Source organism: Micromesistius poutassou, assembly GCF_964030765.1.
Source record: "Micromesistius poutassou genome assembly, chromosome: 21".
NCBI classification, from domain to species: Eukaryota; Metazoa; Chordata; class Actinopteri; order Gadiformes; family Gadidae; genus Micromesistius; species Micromesistius poutassou.
The window spans coordinates 9,259,754-9,280,954 of record NC_140291.1 but is presented as its reverse complement, the minus strand read 5'-3'; the positions used below and the strand labels follow the sequence as shown (position 1 = coordinate 9,280,954).

The 21,201-nt window shown below is 43.8% G+C and overlaps 1 protein-coding gene across 1 annotated transcript in view; it reads right to left on the bottom strand.

The window, feature by feature from the left end:
• ryr2a (ryanodine receptor 2a (cardiac)) overlaps positions 1–21,201 on the bottom strand; it is a gene marked incomplete at both ends in the record, with an annotated part of 147,965 nt that overhangs the window by 94,556 nt on the left and 32,208 nt on the right. The window contains 14 exons of the mRNA XM_084485587.1: positions 697–800; positions 2,549–2,653; positions 5,935–6,151; positions 6,385–6,577; positions 8,680–8,921; positions 9,493–9,626; positions 10,659–10,777; positions 11,108–11,203; positions 14,480–14,615; positions 16,104–16,287; positions 16,467–16,588; positions 16,991–17,155; positions 18,916–19,072; positions 20,487–20,561. Coding sequence (XP_084341713.1) covers positions 697–800; positions 2,549–2,653; positions 5,935–6,151; positions 6,385–6,577; positions 8,680–8,921; positions 9,493–9,626; positions 10,659–10,777; positions 11,108–11,203; positions 14,480–14,615; positions 16,104–16,287; positions 16,467–16,588; positions 16,991–17,155; positions 18,916–19,072; positions 20,487–20,561 — 2,049 coding nt within the window. The remainder of the gene's footprint in view (positions 1–696; positions 801–2,548; positions 2,654–5,934; positions 6,152–6,384; positions 6,578–8,679; positions 8,922–9,492; positions 9,627–10,658; positions 10,778–11,107; positions 11,204–14,479; positions 14,616–16,103; positions 16,288–16,466; positions 16,589–16,990; positions 17,156–18,915; positions 19,073–20,486; positions 20,562–21,201) is intronic.

Below are 21,201 nucleotides of genomic sequence, written 5' to 3'. Positions count from 1 at the left end.
ATCTGGTATAAATACTGATCAGTTTCTAAGTATGTGGTATGTATGAGGGATTTAGAGATAAATGGCTGACTGACCATTGAACAATATTAATGCTTGATAGTGGGCCAAGAGATAATGTGGGGCCACGCGAACCCGACAAGCATGCCGTGATTGGCCGGCCCAAACGGCCCACGAGAGGCCGCGGCCCTTCTGGCATCTGCCTGAATGCCAGACCGTCCAGTCCGTCACTGAATGCATGCCATGCTCGCTCCCGCAGCCGGGACACAATTCTTATAGGGGGTAACTACATTAACCGGCTTCCTCCATCTTCTGCGCCACCTTTTCAAATAAATCGCCGTTTCACGGCCCCAGGAAAAGATCTCGAGCATGCGCAGAATGCAACGCGCAGAACGCAATTCAACGCATAATCCAATTCGACTCCGTACATGCACGCTTAACTCGACTATGAATCGCATTATCTAGGGGTCTTAATTTGACTATGAGTAACCCAATTCGATTTGAGTATAGCTCGACTAAGGTGTATACATGCATCTTAGTAATCCAATCATAGTCGGACTAAGCCAATAAGTCGACTTTCTTGAGTGTCTGTCGCTACAGACAGCTCCTGCAGACTGCCTGGTTTCAGAACGTGATCCTGTGATGACCACCAGCATTCAGCAGTGTGGTGGTGGATCCTGGGTGTGAGCAGGGCCTTACTTGAGGGTCTCCAGAGACATCTGCAGGTTGTAGCTGCGCTCCTGCTCGGGCAGCTTGGAGAACTCCACCAGGCACAGGTGCTGCCGCTTGTTATCATCCCGGACCTGAAGCAACAGGAAACAAACATAACAACCGATGTGTAGATTCAGTTACCTTTCAGTCAACATTAAAGGGAAACTAAACCTTGAAACAACTTGTTTTAGATTATGTCATGATGCAGTGTGTTACTCAGTGAGGCAGTGTCTTACAAAGTAGAGTTATGGATTGATCCTGGTCCAAATAGCGACTAAACCCTCTGCTAGACTAAGCATTGAAGCGTATCTTCGAACCATGTGAATAGGCTCTCACTTGTCTTCAATGAGGGCTGCTGCCCTGTCTGACATGCTAAGACCAATGTACCATGCCAGCAAAATGCTCAAAGAAAACTGAGGTCTGTTGTGGTTATTTAGCAGCTGTTTCAATGTTTAAACAAGTCCAACCAAAAGCTCTACATCATAACCACGGGTTGGTAACTAATCACTTATAATTAACATGAACAGAGCAGAATGCCCCATTTTCTCCTTTCCTGGCATCCTCCTCAGTAGCGCCCAGGTGAATTCTCTATGTGAATAGCGCTAGCCTGTGGGGCAATTTCATCAAGACTTTGTTCAATGTTCAAACCACTCATTAGCTTTGTGATATTTGGAAGTAGGTCCACTCTAGTACTATGGAAGCTGTGTGTCTTTCAGAAATCCGCCCTGTTGTATAGAAGAGCCGAGGGGCCGTCCAGCAGGTGGCACTAGTGCAACACTTGTGGACTGAGAGGAGATCCCTTATTTCAGAATCTTTCCAGTTTCCAGAAATCCTTCAAAAAAGGAGCTGGTTTGCAAACAAAATAAGCTGTATTGATATTGTTATCGGATCACCAAAAAGCCTTGGCTCATTAAGATAAACAATGGCCGATTCAAATGTGAGAATCATATCAGAGTCATCTTGAGATCGGTTCGCTCTACACTTACGGAGGACAGCAGCCATAAAACTGGCAGACTGAGAGGAGCTACCTTATTTCAGATCCAGTGGCAGACGTTACTAGGTATTGAGCAGGTCAATTGCCGATGCAGATTTCCTGGAATATGGATCCCTGTTCCCATTCCAGTAAATGTTCCGGAACCTTTCAGGTTAAGACTGGAAGTGTGAAAGGGGCTATAGAAACATAACGCAGGTCAGAAGCTACGCACAACGCTTTCCTGCTCAATTTGGCTCCAGGGAAACATGCATACGTCTTAAAACGTATTATGAGCTGAACATATGGACTTGAACTCCCCTCTTTGGGTTTCGCTACTGATGCTTTATTGTTACTGATGCTTGATTGTTACTGAGGCTTTATTGTTACTGAGGCTTTATTGTTACTGATGCTTGATTGTTACTGAGGCTTTATTGTTACTGAGGCTTTATTGTTACTGAGGCTTTATTGTTACTGATGCTTGATTGTTACTGAGGCTTTATTGTTACTGAGGCTTTATTGTTACTGAGGCTTGATTGTTACTGAGGCTTTATTGTTACTGAGGATTTATTGTTACTGATGCTTTATTGTTACTGATGCTTTATTGTTACTGGTGCATTTTTGTTACTGATGCTTTTGGCTGAACAGAAAACAAGGAGAACAACACCTGAACACCAATACAGCCCGGCCCCTAAATGGACATGACATCCATCACAAGATGGACAGAAGCTTCTTTAGATTACGCAGGAAGGGACAAGCTCAAACTGGTTGCTTGGTTTTCCTTAAACAATTCATAAACATAAAACACAAATAAATGAAATGAAATAAAATCATTAAGTGAATATAACATTGTCGTTTCCCCCGTCTCACCACTCCATAGGTCCAGCCCAGTTGGATCTTGTTCATGACCCAAAGTTCATGGATGTTCTCTGCCAGCTTCTCCCTGATCCTCTCCAGATGGGGTGGTAGGACAATCTTCACTCACACACACACACACACACACACACACACAGACACACACTTTGGAAAACTGTGGTGCATTTAAAGAGCCATACTAATCTAATCTAGAAAAATTCAGTCTCCCCAAAACATTACGACTTCATGATCAAGATGACACCCGGTGTGTGTGGATGGTGAAGATCTCTCTGAGCAGTGATTTATTTAATGTCTGTGTCCGAGAGAGGGTTTAGCTTCCACGGACACCTATAGTATAACACTACGTTGCGTGACGCATTTCATATACAACATCGCTTATTATAACACTCATCAGTGGCGATTTCTCTAAGACTCCAAGGGAAGCTCAGCTTCCCCTAAAGTTTCAAAAATTAAATGGTCAAATATATACTGTTGTGTTAACATTTCATTGACTAAAAAAGTTTGTTCAGAATCAGCCGCTTATCACAGGTCAATTGACTCGATTTCCTTCTCATACACTCCCGTTAGCGCCACAGTGCATTTGCCTGTTGAAGCTCAGCGTCCATCCACTTCAATGGGGCTGCATAGAACAGCTTTTTTTAGTGCGTCGAAAGTCGACGGTCATTGGATAATGCTGCGATTATGTCCCTCCCACGGACGCTCAGCGTCTCTGGGGGTGAATGGAGGAGTGGGCTGGCCTGGACGCTGGGCTTCTGCGTGATGATTGGAGGGTCTGCGAAAGACTGAGTTTGCGTTTGAGGGACAGCAATTTTAACTATTCGCCGGAGCTCTCTTTAGTCCTCAGTCCCATCGCGGATTTTGCAAGTGAGTCGAAAGACAAACTACAACCTATTTCTTGATATTTGCTTGGCAAAATTGCTAGACAATTTTCATCGTACATTTCATACACTTATACACACAATTCCTTGTTTCAGTTTAACATAATTCCCACATTTCCTTCCTTGTTGAAGTTTAATATTGTTTTGGTAGTTGGCCATCACTTTGATTCAGGGAGCCTGAGGTCCGAAATTCAAGTCCTGTATTCAGGTCAAGACTTACAGGGTGACAGGGGAAAGCTGTGTGATTTCTTGGTGTTCCTTAAATACATGGAGTTGGACAGTGCAATGTCTCAGCTTTACAAGTGGCATTAGTGGCAATAATTGGAGCTACATCTGCAGGTGTAGAAAGGAGCTTCTCCTGTTTACAGTTTTTCACAATTGCTTAAACACATTTCCTGATAGACTACCTCACTTTCTCAAAACCCTAAACACAAATCTCAAAACTCAAAAATGCTAAATCATACACTTTTCTTGCAAAAGCACACTTTGCCCTCAAAACAGTGTTAACTCTTCACTAAATGGTATTTTCTTTTCAAATGACAAACACATACATCATATGAGTAGACATTTCTAATCACCCATTGAACACTGGTGTGCAGAATGGAAAACACTATAGTGTGAATGGAAAACACTACATTCATCAGTAGAATTATGCTTTTGCATGTTGAGTGTTACACTGTCATCTGTTGGGTGTAAAATATGACCTAATGTTAATGTTTTTAGGTACACTCAAATAGAAAACAACACACAGTACTTTACAGTAACAACAAATACTGTATTTGTATCCAAAATGTGCAGTCTACTATAAATCACAGCAAACAGGATGAAAACGGGATGAAATGAAAGAGATAACAGAAATTAGCCAATACTGTAAACAAAACATCTGAATGAATGAATGAATGAATGAATGATCGAATGAATGCATTTTCATTGGTCGTAACCAAAGGGTAGGGCAGAAGCTTCGGCTATCAAGCCCCCCCCTTCTCACATTTTTACAGTTTTTCACAATTGTTTAAACACATTCATTGGAACATCAGACGCAATGTGCACAACCTGAAACTCATGTACCAACTGCAAAACCAATTCTGCTGAACTCCAAGCACATTTTCTGCCTTAGACTCAGATTCCCATTCCAAACCACACATTTTTCACAACACTACACACAATTCTCTATATCTTGCACACTCTTCCTGAATTCCCTCTCTTGGTGTTCACACAGAACACACTGCCAATCACATTTCTAAACTCCAAAGGCTGTTGTGCAATGAGCAATCTGCAATTTGGGTTACAAAAAGGGTCACAGAAGAAAGACATGACTTTTATGTACTTTTACATTACTTTTATGTTGCTTATTTTCAATCAGTTCGAAATAATGTGAATACTTCCATCCAGTGGCGGTTTTGGTCTGTTGACATCACATTTTGGATGATGGTTATGGGCGGCGATTCTAGCTGAGTTTAACGTCTCATGCAATGTTGGGGCAGGGCAGCTCAGCGATCGCGTTCCTCCATATGTTTATCACATAACCCTGCAGGCTTCAATAAGGATTTCAATCCTCACTAACAGTGGATCCCCCGTTCCCCCCCTTGTCCGTTCCATTTGGGAGACGCAGAGGTGAACTGTCCCCCGCACCCCCTCCCCTTTCTCCTTCTCACACAGCTTCTGTGCATGGCACCTCCTCAGCAAGCAGGGGCGTCTGCAGCCGGAGGGGCGCCAATATGCCAATTCTCCACACAGTGATATGATAGATAATAGAAAACCGCTTCATGGCGTGGATGATTTTTTTTTGCTTGTGTGCTCGTGCGCCCCCAATGTGACATCAAATAATGCCACCCCGGGCGGCTGCCCACTTTGCCCGTGCCTAAAACCGCCACTGCCTCCATCCCTCAAAAGTTACCGTTGGTTGCTCCACCATGCTTGCCATGATGACTGACTGCTCTCTGCATGCTATTGCTGGTACCAGCCTCAGTGTGGAATGAACGCCCGCGACTATTGCACAAGCGCGCAGCTGAGGCAGTGTCGCTGTCAAATCTGTCCCTGGGAAAAGTAACGTTGTGCCCAACTGAAAAAGGAACTACGTTTCGTTACCATATTTTCAGTAGTAACGCGTTACACTAGTTTTACCCGAAAAAAGTAGTTGCGTTACACACAACACTGGTCGCAACAGCTCTTTAAGCTACTGTAGGTCACATTTCAGAGTTGTAAACAGAGCTATAAAATAGTAGGAGAGCAGGATTTTTTAAATAAGCCACCCCAAGAAACCTCTCTCGCTGCTCTCTCCCTCCCTACACACCATTGGTGCTGGTGCTGCACTCACACACCGGTGGTTGGTTGAGATATAACGCTGTGTGGGCGAAGGTGAATGAAAGGCAGGTTTGATTCCCCTGAACCAATCATGGAGGAGATGATTGGTAGATGCAATGGCTATGGCATTTCTAACAAAGTACTCAAATGAACGCTCGTGAATCGTACCTACATCCCATTTAAACTCTGAGGACCTACCTGGCTGGTGTCCACAGGCGTGGGTGTGAAGGCAGCTTGAGAGAGAGTCAGAGTGGGTCCCAGGAGGTCTCGGGTCCCTGCCAGGTCCTGCTTGTACTCCTGGCTGTGTTCCACCCTGAGCTTCTCCCTGGGCAGCACCGCCTCGTAGCAAGGGGCGTAGCCCGGTGGCGGGAGGAACTTAAACTCTCCGTGACGTCCTCCAAACAGGAAACGCACCCTGGAGAGGAGAAGAGAAGAAGGGAGGGGAGAGGAGGAGAGAGGAGAGGGGAGAGGAGAGGAGGAGAGGAGAGGAGCGGAAGAGAGAGAGGAGAGGAGGAGAGGAGGGGAGGGGTAGGGAGGAGTGGAGGAGAGGACAGGACATGAGGGCTTGGGAGAGTTTTGAACTTTTAGTATAAAGCAGAGTATACAAATGATGTGAGAGAACTCTTCGATGGTTTTAAAACAACTTACTTAATCCCAGCAGAGAAGCTGACAACAGGGAAAAACAGTCCGTCACAGTTGAAGTTCTCGAACATGCCCTGCACCGGCTGACCGTTGATCCTGAAGGAAATGCTGGGCGAGTTGAGATCCAGACAACAGCTGACCACATCCTCCACCGTCAGCATGTGTTGGTTGGGAGAGCTCACTGTCCGTGCGATACACCCTGTCCATTCATAAAGAACATAGAAACATACTCAGCCGCATTCTATGTAGTGAAGCTAATAAGCTTGTGTATGGAAGGTATCATGCATTTTCTGACTAAAGCATGAAACTTTCTCCAGTGTTTCTATAAACCATGAAGTTTCATTTCAAACGTGGCGCCATTACAGATTTGACCACTGGGGACTTGGCAGAAGGAGAGCTAGAGAACTATTGCAAACTCTGATTTAATAAAGTAAAACATGGACAACTGGGGGAACCCCCCCACGCCTCAACTAGTATGTGTTCGTTCGTCGAGCAGGGGTTCTCAAACTATATGGGGCCAGAAATTTTTTCAAGGACCCCCTCATAACCACGACACAAATGTGTGTTCTGTACACACTCCACACGTAGCGTCATTTTGTTAATAATAAAGGCGATTCCACTGGGATCGGGTGGAGTTGTTGAGTTTGGTTGCGGTCGGGCAGTCCGGGAGGGGGGGCCAGTCCGTCACTGCCACGGAGCGACAGGATGTCTCACAGTAACGGACGTTGCGATCAGCTGATTTTGCGCCGTTCTCCAGTGTGCGCATGGTGTGCAAAAAAAAAATACAAACCAGCTAAACTACTGCCGGGTCACAGGCAGGTAAAAGTGGCTCTGGCCTATCAGGGACCACACCAAGATCTTTAACTGACGGGGTTACGGTTTTAGACACTGCCTTCCAGTAGGGAGAGCTCTAGTCTTGAGGAGGGCCATAGACTCCTGTCGAGAAGACTGTGCAGTCATGGAAACCGCCAGCTCTCTGGCCAGATGGGGCTACCATCAGCAGACTGTGGTTTTCCCCCAGCACCCTGTCATGATCCGTCATGACCCCCTCCCGCACTAAAGGGACTAAGCCCAAGCAGTGCGGTGCGGTGTGAGGAATTAAGTGGCATCTAATGTTAAATAAGTGAACATATTGGCTGCAGGTGCTAAATGTCTGTCTTCTTTAACCCGGAAGTGACTAAAACGGAAGGGAGACCATCAAATATATGTAGCCAAATTCAAATGGCAATGCAATTTGCAATTTGCAATTCAATAAGTCATTGCATTATGCAATTGACAATTCATTATGCAATTAAATAATGTAATTTGAAAAAACGTTATTCAAAGTGTATTTTAATATGCAAATGACAATGAAATCTTCAATTCAATTTGAAAAAGTTATAACAATAAAAATAGAATTAACATTTTGTCACATTTTTTGAGTGCCTTTATTCAAATGGACACGCTATAGCGCCCCCGTGATTGCAATGCACTTCGCCACGCTCCGTGTGTTGCAAAATTCAAATGACATTTCAATCCGCAAAAGATTTTGCAAAACGTTTTGCAAAAGATTTTGCAATCTATCAGCAAATCGTGTGTGGGCCGGACCTACGTCACTTCCTCGTAATTTCCTTGTTTATGTTCGTATGTGTCAGCAATGGAGGAGATTGTCGCTACACTCCGAAGTTTGGCAGATAATGTGGAGCACAATCGTGTTGAAGACACAGTTGAGTTGATAGAGTGCGTGCTCTGGGAGATAGGATAGACAACTTATCCTTACTGGTACGTTTTGACGCCAGAATAATAATATAACACTTTGAATAACGTATTTTCAAATAACATTATTAAATTGCATAATGAATTGTCAATTGCATAATGCAATGACTTATTGAATTGCAAATTAAATTTTGTTACATATATGCTTCCATATGCTGACTTTACCTAGCAGATGTGGTTGAGGCGGGGATGTTTCCTTTAATGGCCAATGGCTGAGTGGCACGGCTTTCCCGTGATTTTACACAGTGAACATTTAGCTGGAGTTGAAGTATTTGAACTTTCCCGCATAGTTCGTTCGTCAGCACAGACAATGCTGCCAGAATGGTCCATACCGTGGAATTGATGGCACTGTTGCTCTTTGGCTGTTTTGCGCAAATACTCAATTTAGCCTCACAAGCAGCTCTCACCTTATCTATTTACACTGGCTGCCTGGTTATAACCTGTACCTGTCAGATAAAAGGGCCTAACTTGCACTATACTAAATGAAGATGTGTTTGTTGCCTCACCCCGCCCTCCTGAACCCTGCAGGTGGTGTCAGCGCCTCACCTGACCACAGGTGGAGTCCGTCGAAGCTGTAGGAGTAGAGGTCGTCCCCCGCCCCGTTGCAGCCCCAGCCCTCGCCCCCCCCGGGGTAAGGGGCGTAGCCGTCGGTGCTGGCCCAGCCCACGCGGACGTGGGTGGCCTCTGCCGTGACGAAGGGCTGCACCTGGTCCACGATCAGCTCGTAGTACCACTTCCTGTACTGAGCCGAGCCCTCGCTCACTCCCAGGAAGATGTTGGGCCGCATGCTGCGGGACGGAGGACATTCTGGTCACCTCCATGGCTCTCTCTGTCTGGAGAGCACTGTGTGTGTGTGTGTGTGTGTGTGTGTGTGTGTCTGTTTGTGTGCAAAGCTGAAAGTCAGGTGTGGGAGAAGTGGGTTGGAAACGAGTTGCCAGATATCGGATGCAGAAAATAAGTATATCGCCCTGGGACAATATTTTATTTGCCTTGGTGTTTTCTACTGTTTGAGGCGGGAACAGAGACACGCACACACACACACACACACACACACACACACACACACTATCTCTTGACTCCACCACAAGGCCGGCGGTGTTTATCCTTTGTACTAGAATTCTTAGGGAGGTTGAAAGTGAGCCTACTGCAGTAGTAGTCTGCTCTGTTGCCAGTGAATGTAAGGCCGGTCTCATAGCCTTATTAAAGTTCCTCTCCCAGTTGAAGCGCCGACCACTTCCGGGTATATCCTATTAAATATACAGATAATATTGACGGTGAAGTAAGTGTGTGTGTGTGTGTGTGTGTGTGTGCGTGTGTGCGTGCAAGCATGCGTGTGTGCGTGTGTGCGTGCGTGCGTACCTGCTGACGTGGTTGACCAGCCTGGTCTGCAGCAGGAGATCTCTGCCCGGCAGGAGGTTGTCACAGATCAGGTTCTGGTTAGAGCGCACCGCCACGCCGTGACACACACACAGTGAGCACAGCACGTCTAGAACCTAACACACACACACAACACACACACACACACACACACACACACACACACACACACACACACACACACACACACACACACACACACACACACACACACACACACACACACACACACACACAATTTAGTTTTCTTGTTTCTTGCACTACCAAGTCACACATTGCACTGAACTAGGAACTGTGCAGTGCAATGTGTCAATGTGTCAACTGGCTGCAGGTAAGAAACCTGCCATGATGGTCACATTGCTAAGGGAGGGAGGAGCCTTCAAGGTCCATCCCATCCAGCTAACAAACAGACTGGCTGCACTCTAAATCCTGAGGTGTTATGCCTTGTGCATACTGGTTGTGTAGTTGCAAAGCAACTTCACAAAAAGTCAATTTATTTCCAATGCAACTCAGCATGCAAATAAATCCAATGTGTGGTGAGAACTGCAGACAGTAAACTTTACCCTAAGACACTAAAATAGGTTGTTTTAGTACATTGAAGTCACATATGTGATCATGGAATACGTGAAAACAATGACTGATTAACAAATTAAATCATATGAAACAATCATATTGTCTCCCTCCAAAAAGTTTATTTTCTATGGGTGGTCTGGCTGTACTGTCTTTTTCACACCACAATGATACGGACACTGGTGAGACTGACACTGGGGAAAGCATTGCTTACTTCTGTTCTGGCCTTGGACACGCGTGCAACACACACCGGTACAGGGCTACGCAAAAGCATTTGACAGCGTCAACTTTGAACCAACTGATATGTGCAAAGTAATATAAGTGTTATACATGGGCTATAAGTGTTACACATGGGCTATATGTGTTATACATGGGCTATAAGTGTTATACATGGGCTATAAGTGTTATACAAGGCCTATAAGTGTTCTACATATGCTATAAGTGTTATACATGGACTATAAGTGTTATAAATGGGCTATAAGTGTTTACATTGGCTATAAGTGTTGTACATGGGCTTTGCATTTAATGCATGCAATCCAACCGGCTTGATAGTGTCGAGGGATTTGTGTAGAGTCCACCTTATGGTTGCGTCCATGTTTGTCCAGCAGAGAAATAATGGACTTGATGTGTCCCTCCTTGATGAGATTGAGGGCCTCAGGACTTTCCACCAATACACAGTGTAGAACCTCCAGTATACCTAGAAACACAGTAACAAAATGTAGAACCTCCAGTATACCTAGAAACACAGTAACAAAATGTAGAACCTCCAGTATACCTAGAAACACAGTAACACAATGTAGAACCTCCAGTATACCTAGCAATACAGTAACACAATGTAGAACCTCCAGTATACCTAGAAACACAGCAACACAATGTAGAACCTCCAGCATACCTAGAAACACAGTAGGCCTATAGAACTTCAAGTATACAAAATAAATACAAAACCTAAAATTCCACCAAAAGTGACATGCTGACCCTAACCTTTGAGCATGTTTGCCCGAGAGAAACATTCATGGGGAAAACGTACCAGATGAAGCTTCCAGTCTCTCCAGTCTGCTTATCAGCCAATCCAGGGAGCCAGAGAACTGAGCACAATTCTTCCGGTTGCCTCTAATGAGCGCAGCTAGTAAAGGGCAGGGTAGCAGAGACAATTATTTCCTTCTCAATTTGCCATCAAACACGACGAGCTGCACATAAATTATGTATTGACTCACATTGAATTCAATAAAACAATACAATTATGAAAACAAAAATAGTTGCATGCAATGATAAGGGGGTCCTACATGGTATGGCTAGGTTTGTTAAACTGTGATGTTGTGCCGTGTTTCAACATGTATTTGTTCAAGGTTAGATTTGAAATGTGCTCAGCAATGCTGCATAGTCTTCCATAGTAGGACATGTTTGTAGTATGCTAAAATGGCATGGATATGTAGAAGTAAACATATTAGAATCATCACCAACCATGTCAACAGACTTAAGTAAAATGATGTGTTTTCCCCTTTAGGCTCAGCCAGTCTTGGAGAGGCCGTGGTTAAGAAAGGTGAAATTCAAATGATCCACTTAGAAGGAATCTGGCCTAGGTATACTATGGAGTCTACTCTTTTCAGCCATCTTAGACCACCGAACCTACGTCATTGGGACGCACACTTACAGCCATGCAACTTTGTGAATATGCATGTATTTGACCAAATATGAGTTAATAGTATTCATATTATTATTATTATTATAATTATTATGAGAGCAGCTCGCTCCCAAATACGGTTCGGAGCATGGAAGCTATGAAGGTAACACGTCCGGGATTAAACAAAGCAAGAAGAAAAGTGAGAGAAAAAGTTAAAGTTACGTCGGCCGGTCAGACATATTTTTGCCACTAAATTAAAGCCACTGAATTTTTAGCTCTGAATATTTATGCATTGAAATAACGTATCTGATTTTTAAATTCTGAATTTAACTAAATATTCAAAGTAAAAAAATTCAATAGTCTAAATTCAGATTCATAATGCTATGTATTAATTTCAACTTAAATATTTTCAACGTCCCCAAATCCAACATGCCAAATTCAGCTGCAAAATTCAATGTACGAAATTCAGCGTTAACATCGGGGGACCCAAGAAAGAACAATCGATCCCAGATGCTAGATCGCGGTCGAGCAAGGAGCGAGCGAGCGGGAATAATAAGAGTCTCACTCCTTGGATACCTGACTCTGATGCGGGAAGGCATGTGCAAAGCAAGTTTTAGCCATGTCCAATGGCAACGGCTGTGATGATGGGTATTTATTTCTTGATACAAACGTTAATTCTAAACAGCATTTTACACAGTAGCTTATAATAGGAAATGCTCAAAGGTAAATCAACCTGACTAGCTTTTTATGGGGGACAGCAACGATGGTGGACAGCATCGCTATGAGGGGGAGTATATATGTGTTTGTTATAATGCACACCGGTTTTTTTAACCCTTTTACTGCAGTTTGTGAAATAAACAATGAACTAATGCGTGTATGTGAAGTGTGCGTGCGTGCGTGCGTGCGTGCGTGCGTGCGTGCGTGCGTGTGTGCGCGCGCGCGTGTGTGAGTGCATTTGGCTGTTTGTTGGCTGTAAGACCCGCTTGCTCTCTTTGCTTGATCGCGATCTAGCATCTAGGATCAATTGCTCTTTCTTGGGTCCCCCGATGTTAACACTAAATTTCGTACATTGAATTTTGCAGCTGAATTTGGCATGTTGGATTTGGGGACATTGAAAATATTTAAGTTGAAATTAATACATATGATTATGAATCAGAATTTAGACTAGTGAATTTTTCAACTTTCAATATTTAGTTAAATTCAGAAGAAAAAAATCGGATGCATTATTTCAATGCATAAATATTCATAGCTAAAAATTCTATGGCTTTAATTCAGTGGAAAAAAAAATCCATTGAAATAACGTATATTTCAATGCATAAATATTCAGTGCTTAAAATTCAATGATTTTTATTTTCAAAATCCAATGAGACAGATTTACTTCCATAAAAGTAGTAGTCACATTTTTCCCATTGGATGCATTGGTGTCATGTTTATGACATTTGCTTTCATGTACGAAAGAAGGAGTATGCAATATGCCTTAATTTACGTTTATGGACATTGCCCGAATGCTGAATAGTCATTGTCATTTGCTAATTTGTTACGAGGCAAGCTGAAAAGCAAGGCATCATTTATCTCCCACCCACTGATGCACATATGGCCAGGGCAGGCCAGAGAGATAGATCCTGTCCAATCAACGTTAGGAAACATGCTCGTAGTGACAAAACCTCCCACTGAGCCAGGGCAGGCTCAGAGGTTTGTGCTGACCCTGCTTAAACAGTAGCAGTAGTCCACAGTGGGAACTTGAGATCAGGCCTACTACGCTGACCTCTGTACCTCTCGCTGGGTTTTTACGCTATTGGACATTTTTTGCATTTCGAGAATAGACATGATTGTTGAATTGAATTTAACATATTATTCATGTTTAAGTTATCACAACTTTTTTCCCATGTTATTTGTGGAAGATTGCCTACCCTGAACACACGTCACTGGTTTAAAGCGAAAAACAGATGATCTCACTCAGTGTCTCAGTGAGAGTTAGAGTCCCAACCGTGCTCTTACTTTGCTCATGGAAGTGGCATGCAAAAATATGCCGTAATTTCCATGAATATTGAGTGTATAACAGAGTATTTTTATGCATGAATGAGTGCTGGTATGTGTGTGTATGTTGAAGAGTGGATGTTCATGATGCTAGTTTGGGTGCCTGCCTGCTGGTGTACAGGTGGAGAGTCAGTAATGCCCGAGGAGGACAACCCAGACCCCAATCTCGCCTGCAGAACCGCACCACCGGGTTTTGGAGGCATAAAGATGCTTTTCCATTTGTATTTCATACTGATGAATTGTCTTAGGCTGTCCTGTGTCTTATTTATGAAGTAAGTCACAACCATCAAAATCCAAGCCAGCACCAGTACCATCTTCTTCACTACCTCTTCAAATGTTTGCCAAACTCACTTTTCTTCACCTTGCATTTTGAGTTTATTTATCTTTTATCCCTGTGCAACTCGTCACTCTGTGATGTCGGAAGCATGCTTTTTTTCTCCAGAGCAGCTTGAACTTCACTGAGAGAGCTAGTTAAACTCACCTGCTTCCACTCATTTCCTCTAACTCAGTCAAATGCTGACTGGGTCCAATGGAGCACAGGTGTGTTGAAACTAAAATAGTATGCTGCGTCATGTTTGAAATTAACGTCATTTGAATCACAGCGTATATAAGCACTATTATTAGAATTTGAATTTGAATGGTCAATGTGTATTTAGTTTACTCGTGGCTGACAGTAGGCCCCAAGGTGTGGAGCGGCCATCACTAGTGTGTGAGGATGTGAGTCCTCCTGCGTCTCCTCACCCAGGAGCTCGTATAACGAGTTAAGGATGGACCTCCACGCCTCCCCCGCCTCTTTCCCTGCAATCTCGGCAAAATGGGCGGCGCTGCTGTAGACGTGGAGCCGGTCGATGCACTCCAGGAGCAGGCTGGTCATCCCCTGGAAGACAAGAGGGACAGCAGACACAGGAGGAGTCAGCAGGGGGTGGGGTACAAACCCTATCGGAACACCATCACAGATCCTTCATCCTCTAGGGAGACTGGGCAAAGACAATCCTATTTTCTCTTGTTCCACTCCAACTTTTATCGCCATGTTCCTATCCACACACACTCAATTTGTTCCTCCCCTTTCGTTACTCATATGAACCCTTTTATCTTCACACAACCACAATTTCCAGTTGATCCCTAGATGACAACGCTGAACTGTCTGGTCAACTTGTCCCTCAATCTGAAACCTTTCTGAGGTTGATTCCTTAAATATTGTCCCGTACCCCCAGATGTTAAAATACGGTAAAAAAAATAGTAAAAAAAAACGGTTTTAGCAGACATCTGTTTGTAGAGATGAGTGTACACTAAATAGACAATGTGCTAGTGAAATAATATCAGGCAACCATTTGTCAAGAATTGTGGAGCAGAAGCTGTTACATCATCCGCACCATTTCTCAAATCCACATCATCATCCAGGGCCTGGTGATATTGTCAGATGGCCCCTGTCCCAAAACAACGACAAGGGTGCAGGGAGTCAATTCCCGCAAGATGTATGTCATAAAACTGACACCTGTAATGCCCAATAAGGATCCCATTAGGATGGCACATCACTCACTTCCATCCTGTTCAATCCACCAAATGGAATAACTATGCCAAATAACTGATGGATGCTTTTGGGAGCAGGGGCCAAACATCTACCGTATCCACCCAGCCAGCTTGGCTTTGGTTTTTATAATTCAAGCACTATGGAGGGTTGGACTAGAACACGTTTAAGGGTTTACACAAGTGTCCAGGAGAGACTGTATGGGGTACTGGTACTGCAGGTGTATGTATACTGTTGGACTGTGTGTGTCTCCTGGTGATCATCATGTGGAAGGTTAGCAAGACATCAAGTCTCAGTGTTTATTGTGGCCAAAGTATAGAAGCATCCCTGTTACATAATGGATATGGATGAGCTAAACAATGGAGGGATAGTGGAATCTGTTATCTAAACAATAAAAGCCCCAGCGGGTTGTGAGGACTGCAGCTGAACTAGAAACCCTACTGATGGAAGTTATGAGGAGATCTTGATGATGGTCTGGGGCATTGGTATCCTGTCCGTAACAAACATGTGTTCCATGGGTACTAGGACCAACCGTCTGGGCCGTTAACGTGATCCAAGATACTTTGATAGGTTAGGTCAACTGTTAGTGATAGGATTAGAATAGAGTCAGTGGACCACCCACCATACAGAACGAGGTGAGGTTAGTGACTCTGTGATCACCAACAAGCTTGGTTCATTCATCCTTTCATAACAATAAAAGTATGACTTTTATTGTCTGAATGTATGCAGCACACAGTTCCTATATATGAGCTGCAGTATATTATGAAAACAAATCTAATTGTGTAAGTAATCAGCAAATGTTTGTATTTCCCACAATCCCCCCAGCTCCCCACCTACCTCCTCCTGGAACAGATTCTGCCGGTTCTTCAGGTGTCGCAGCCGGTTCTGCTTCTCCTCGTGCTCCAGGTGCTCGTCCGGGGGCTGGAAGTAGCCTATCAGATCACGCAGACTGAGGCTGACCGATTCGATTGGCAGATCGAGAGCAGAGGTGTTCCCTTTTTTAGAGAGCACATCCAGGCCCCTGGGCAGAGGAGAACAGTCAGGTTTGTATCTTTGTGATATCTCAGAGGGACTTCAGAGATGCAGAGGTCCGAAGAGCCTTAGAGTGCTACAGTATGTGTCACATGAACAAAAACCACTGTAGCCATGGGAGCACATAGAATCCCATCCAGGTGAATGTGTGTGTTGAGGTCTGCTCACCTGATGAAGCGGTTGAACAAGAAGACGGTACTCCGGATGACTCGAGCTGTACGACTCTCTTCGTGCTGCGACCGAGACAGCGTGAGTCCATCGTCCATGTGGCCCTCGTGGTGCATGATGGCCTGAAACAAAGAAAACCTCTCAACTCATACTCTGTTTCTTCTGATCACAGGGAAATTACCAGCCGACAGGACCGTGATCACAGTTCTCCTCCAAACTCTCTGTCACAGCGGTTCTCTCTTTCCAACACCTTGTGAAACGACCAGTGAAGGTGGATTTACTGTGCCGGTCTCTCCCAGTAACCTTCCACAATGGCTTCCACTCACATCCCAGCAACTCAGTCTCAATATCATAAACGGCGCTTATATCATGTTGTCAAATTGATACCTCCTCTTTTCATAATCACAGTTATTTTCAATCAATACCAAAAAACATTAACGCAACACTCTTTCGTCACTACAGCCATTGGCTGTCAAGTAAAATGCACCCAGTCCATCTGGTGAAGGATTGATCAGAAACTCTACCTTCCGTTGCACTCCGCCCATGCGGGCACACTTGGTGTCCATGGCCTGGTAGGTGAGCCACAAACTGGTGTCCATGTGCTGGACGTAACACACAGAGTCGCCATACTTTATATCCGCCATGCCCATTCCATCTATTTCCTTTTTCATCCCGGAATCCAACTTTTCCTGAAGAGAATGGAGGTAGAGGTAGAGTATGATGAGTGGAGGTAGGGGTAGAGTATGATGAGTGGAGGTAGGGGTAGAGTATGATGAGTGGAGGTAGAGGTAGAGTATGATGAGTGGAGGTAGGGGTAGAGTATGATGAGTGTTGGTAGGGGTGGAGTATGATGAGTGGAGGTAGGGGTAGAGTATGATGAGTGGAGGTAGGGGTAGAGTATGATGAGTGGAGGTAGGGGTGGAGTATGATGAGTGGAGGTAGGGGTGGAGTATGATGAGTGGAGGTAGGGGTAGAGTATGATGAGTGGAGGTAGAGTGTGATCAGTGGCCGTAGAGTGTGATGAATGGGGGTAGAGTGTGATGAGTGGCGGTAGGGGTGGAGTATGAGTGGAGGGATGCATTAAAGAAGCAAAATAGTGTAGGTTAATTAACTGGCACTGTTTCTGTGCAAGGCTGTTCTTTTCATTTTTATAGCGCTTTTCAAGACACCCAAAAAGCTTTGTATAGTGTGTGTGTGTGTGTGTGGGGGGGGGGGGGGCAAATGGTCAGTGTATGTATGTATGTATGTATCAAAGTCAGCTAACAAACTCAAGTCTTGGACCAGCTTGATGTCTGTCCCTCCTTACATGTCTGTCTCTCCTCACAGTCAAGAACCCCATCGCGATGAGTCAGTTGGCCGTGTGAGGGTGCTGTAATCACCCGGTTGGTCACCCACTTGGCTATGAAGCCAGGAGGGGAAATATACGACACCCATTCAAGTGGCAGTGAACCCAAAATAAGTGTTCTTTCATTCAGAACGTGGTAAAATCTATTTTTTACCACGGTGTCACCATGGTCTTCAACAAAGTAATCTATGCCATTTTATTAATGTGCAAATCCAGTGTAATTATGTATATTATGATGTTTTACTCTGATTTGTTTTTTTGTTTTTATTTATTTATTTAGTCTACCTGTCAGGGACTAAGGATGGAAATTAGCCTTTGGCTATAATCCTGTTTATTTACTTCTTTTTTTTTCAATATCAATATACTTTGTGAAATAAATAAACTTCAACTTCAACTTCAGTGTTTTTGCCTGTCTCTGCCTAACAAAAAGGCATATTTTTAAATCTCATGCAAGACCTATGGTACATATTTGGATGAGTTGTGTAGTTACATAATCTGCATTGTTTCAAACAATGTTCAAAGCCAGAAAAATCTGTTGTTTTATTTTTTTTCTGTTTGGTCGCATGTCAATGGCATCATGACCTTTACCCCCTGACCTCCAAGGAAACACAGGACGACTTACCCAGTAGAGACCTCCTTTATCCATGCCATGTTTCAGTTCGATTGAGGCTCCCTTGATTAGCTTCTTAGAAATTTGGCTCCTGCATACCAAGCTAATGCAGTTTTTCCCACACATAAACTTTACTTGTGCAGCTCATTTTTTATTAAAAAAAATGTATCCCTCCAAGAGAACGACATCTGTGATCCGTAATGTTCCCCATTCATTGACAGTTTTTTTTACCATTTTAAATGGGTGAGTGGCCTGATTTGTACCTCCAACTTCTCTCTCTCTCTCTCTCTCTCTCTCTCTCTCTCTCTCTCTCTCTCTCTCTCTCTCTCTCTCTCTCTCTCTCTCTCTCTCTCTCTCTCTCTCTCTCTCAAAAGCCCCTCCTCTCTGATCTAAAACATGGAGGAAGTGAAGCATTGATGTTGGCTCTCCCCCACAAAGTACCCATTCTGGAGGAGCTCTTCTTGGGTGCAGTTCCCTTTGAGGTGGCCTCTTACCTTGGATGACTTGAAGCAGAAGGCAGTAGACTTGACGTCCGCCTTGTCTTTGTCCGTCAGCAGGAGGGAGCGGTCGTCCAGCAGACTCAGGTACTTCCCTGTGGTCACGTGTCGTAGTCTGAACGGCTGGCCCCAGCGCGTGTGGCTGCCACTCCACCTGCTCAAACACCACCTCGTTCAATCAGGCCCTTTAGAGACCTAAACCTGGCCACATAGCAGTAGCAGTAGTAGTAGTAGCAGTAGCAGTATTAGCAGTAGCAGTAGTAGTAGCAGTATTAGCAGTAGCAGTAGTAGTAGCAGTAGTAGTAGCAGTAGTAGCAGTAGTAGTAGTAGTAGCAGTAGTAGCAGTAGTAGTAGTAGTAGCAGTAGTAGCAGTAGTAGTAGTAGTAGTAGCAGTAGTAGTAGCAGTAGTAGCAGTAGTAGTAGCAGTAGTAGCAGTAGCAGTCGTAGTAGTAGCAGTAGTAGTAGCAGTAGTAGCAGTAGCAGTCGTAGTAGTAACAACAATTAAGGCTTTACGGGGGCCAAGCCTTATAAATACCATTATGACCGTCTATGTTTTTTCAGGGTTGATAACGTTTGAATAGCTTCCGCGTTGGTCTGGTCATCAGCATACAAAGTTTCTGCATTTGTTTGCAGGTTTCAGGACTTTCCCAAATAATATATTTGATTAAAGTATCATATCTAATAGAGCACTTTTCTCAATACATTATAACAAATGTTCTTTGGTACATAAAAGTAAAACATGTTTGATGATTCAATTGATTTTTTTTTGTATAGCTCTTGGAAGGCTGAAAAAGCTGAAAGTAGATACACAATTTAAATTGATTGTATTATCAAAAATGTATTTCAATTTTACACCTACACCTTACACATTTTAAACCTACATTTTCACTGGACATAAAGCTGTCATTTCCAGGTCAAATGATTTACCATTAGTAACAATCTGTGGTAATATTGTAGTCAAAAGGAAAAATGATACTGGGGCATGTGAATAGGATTATTTATCTGCTTCTCAAGCCGTGTCTCATTTGCAAGGATGCTTCCTACATAGGTGACAAACACAGGTCATATTGTGGCGTGTTACTGTCCCAATTCAGTTGGAAGCAAGGTAACATGCCAACTATGGAATATCATTTTGCAACCATTCAAGGAAGCATCAAATGGTTCATTGGTCGGTGTACGGTATATCCAATAAGACAGGACCAACATTAGTTCATACATACACACGTAAGGCGTAATTAATTTTTCAATCCAACATCTAGTATTTTTAATTGTTTTTCTTTAACATATTTTATAGAAGAAGAAAACATAACGGCTAGCCTAGTGATTCTGGAGTCACTGTACATAGCATACCATAGTACACAGACGCATGTCCAACAGAACTTTTAGGTGTGGTCACGTGATGCTGCCTGCTCAGGCCATTCTATGAAGGCCACTTCATAAAGGCCACTTAATGCAGCACTTTCATAAAGGAGGTACCTAATAAGGAATGTTCCTAACTGGGTTTTGAGGTTATAGGAAGCCTGCTCGTGACACAGCCCATAAAGATGTACTGGGATGAAATTACTCACACCACCCGTAGCATCTCCAGCCTCCACAGGGACCGGGCGTGGATGGACACCGCTCCGCCCTCGTAGTTCACCGTTCTGCAGAGACAAAGAAACAGGGGCACTTAAAAGAGAACCTTTCCACATTTCCTGAGGTGCAGGACTGTGCGTTCTGTCCAAGCGTCACCATGCCCCTGGCCCCCTGTCTCATGCAGGAGTCTAACATGCAGTTTGTCTTACGTCTTCTCCTGATACAAAGAAACTAATGCTTTTCTTTATTCAGTTAGAGTCTTAGTGGCTAGTTCATTGTTATATTATTTAATTTCCAAGTTCCTTGTTGACCTTTATATTTCGTGCAAAAGTTATTATGGATTGTTAATAATGAGTTTTGGCAATTGTTAATGAAAGGCAGCAATTCAATTCACACCATAATTCTGCAAAATTTGCAGAATAAGTCAGGGTGGCCAATACACACCCTAAAAATGCTCTTGTGTGAACCAATGTGCCGTCTCACAAACACACTTTAGATTCCTAGTTTAAAGTCTGAATGCAGACAAGCTGAAATCTGTGTGAATGGGCTGTTTCTCTTTCTTTTGCTTCATATTTGGCCTTATGTCCATACTTTTTAAAGTGAATGGTTCTACCAGGCACACAGCAGACCTCAGAGAGGCTGATGTGCACCAGAGGAAGGTGCCTAAGGTGTGAGAACAAGGTGTTGAAGATACAGCAGAAGGTAGCG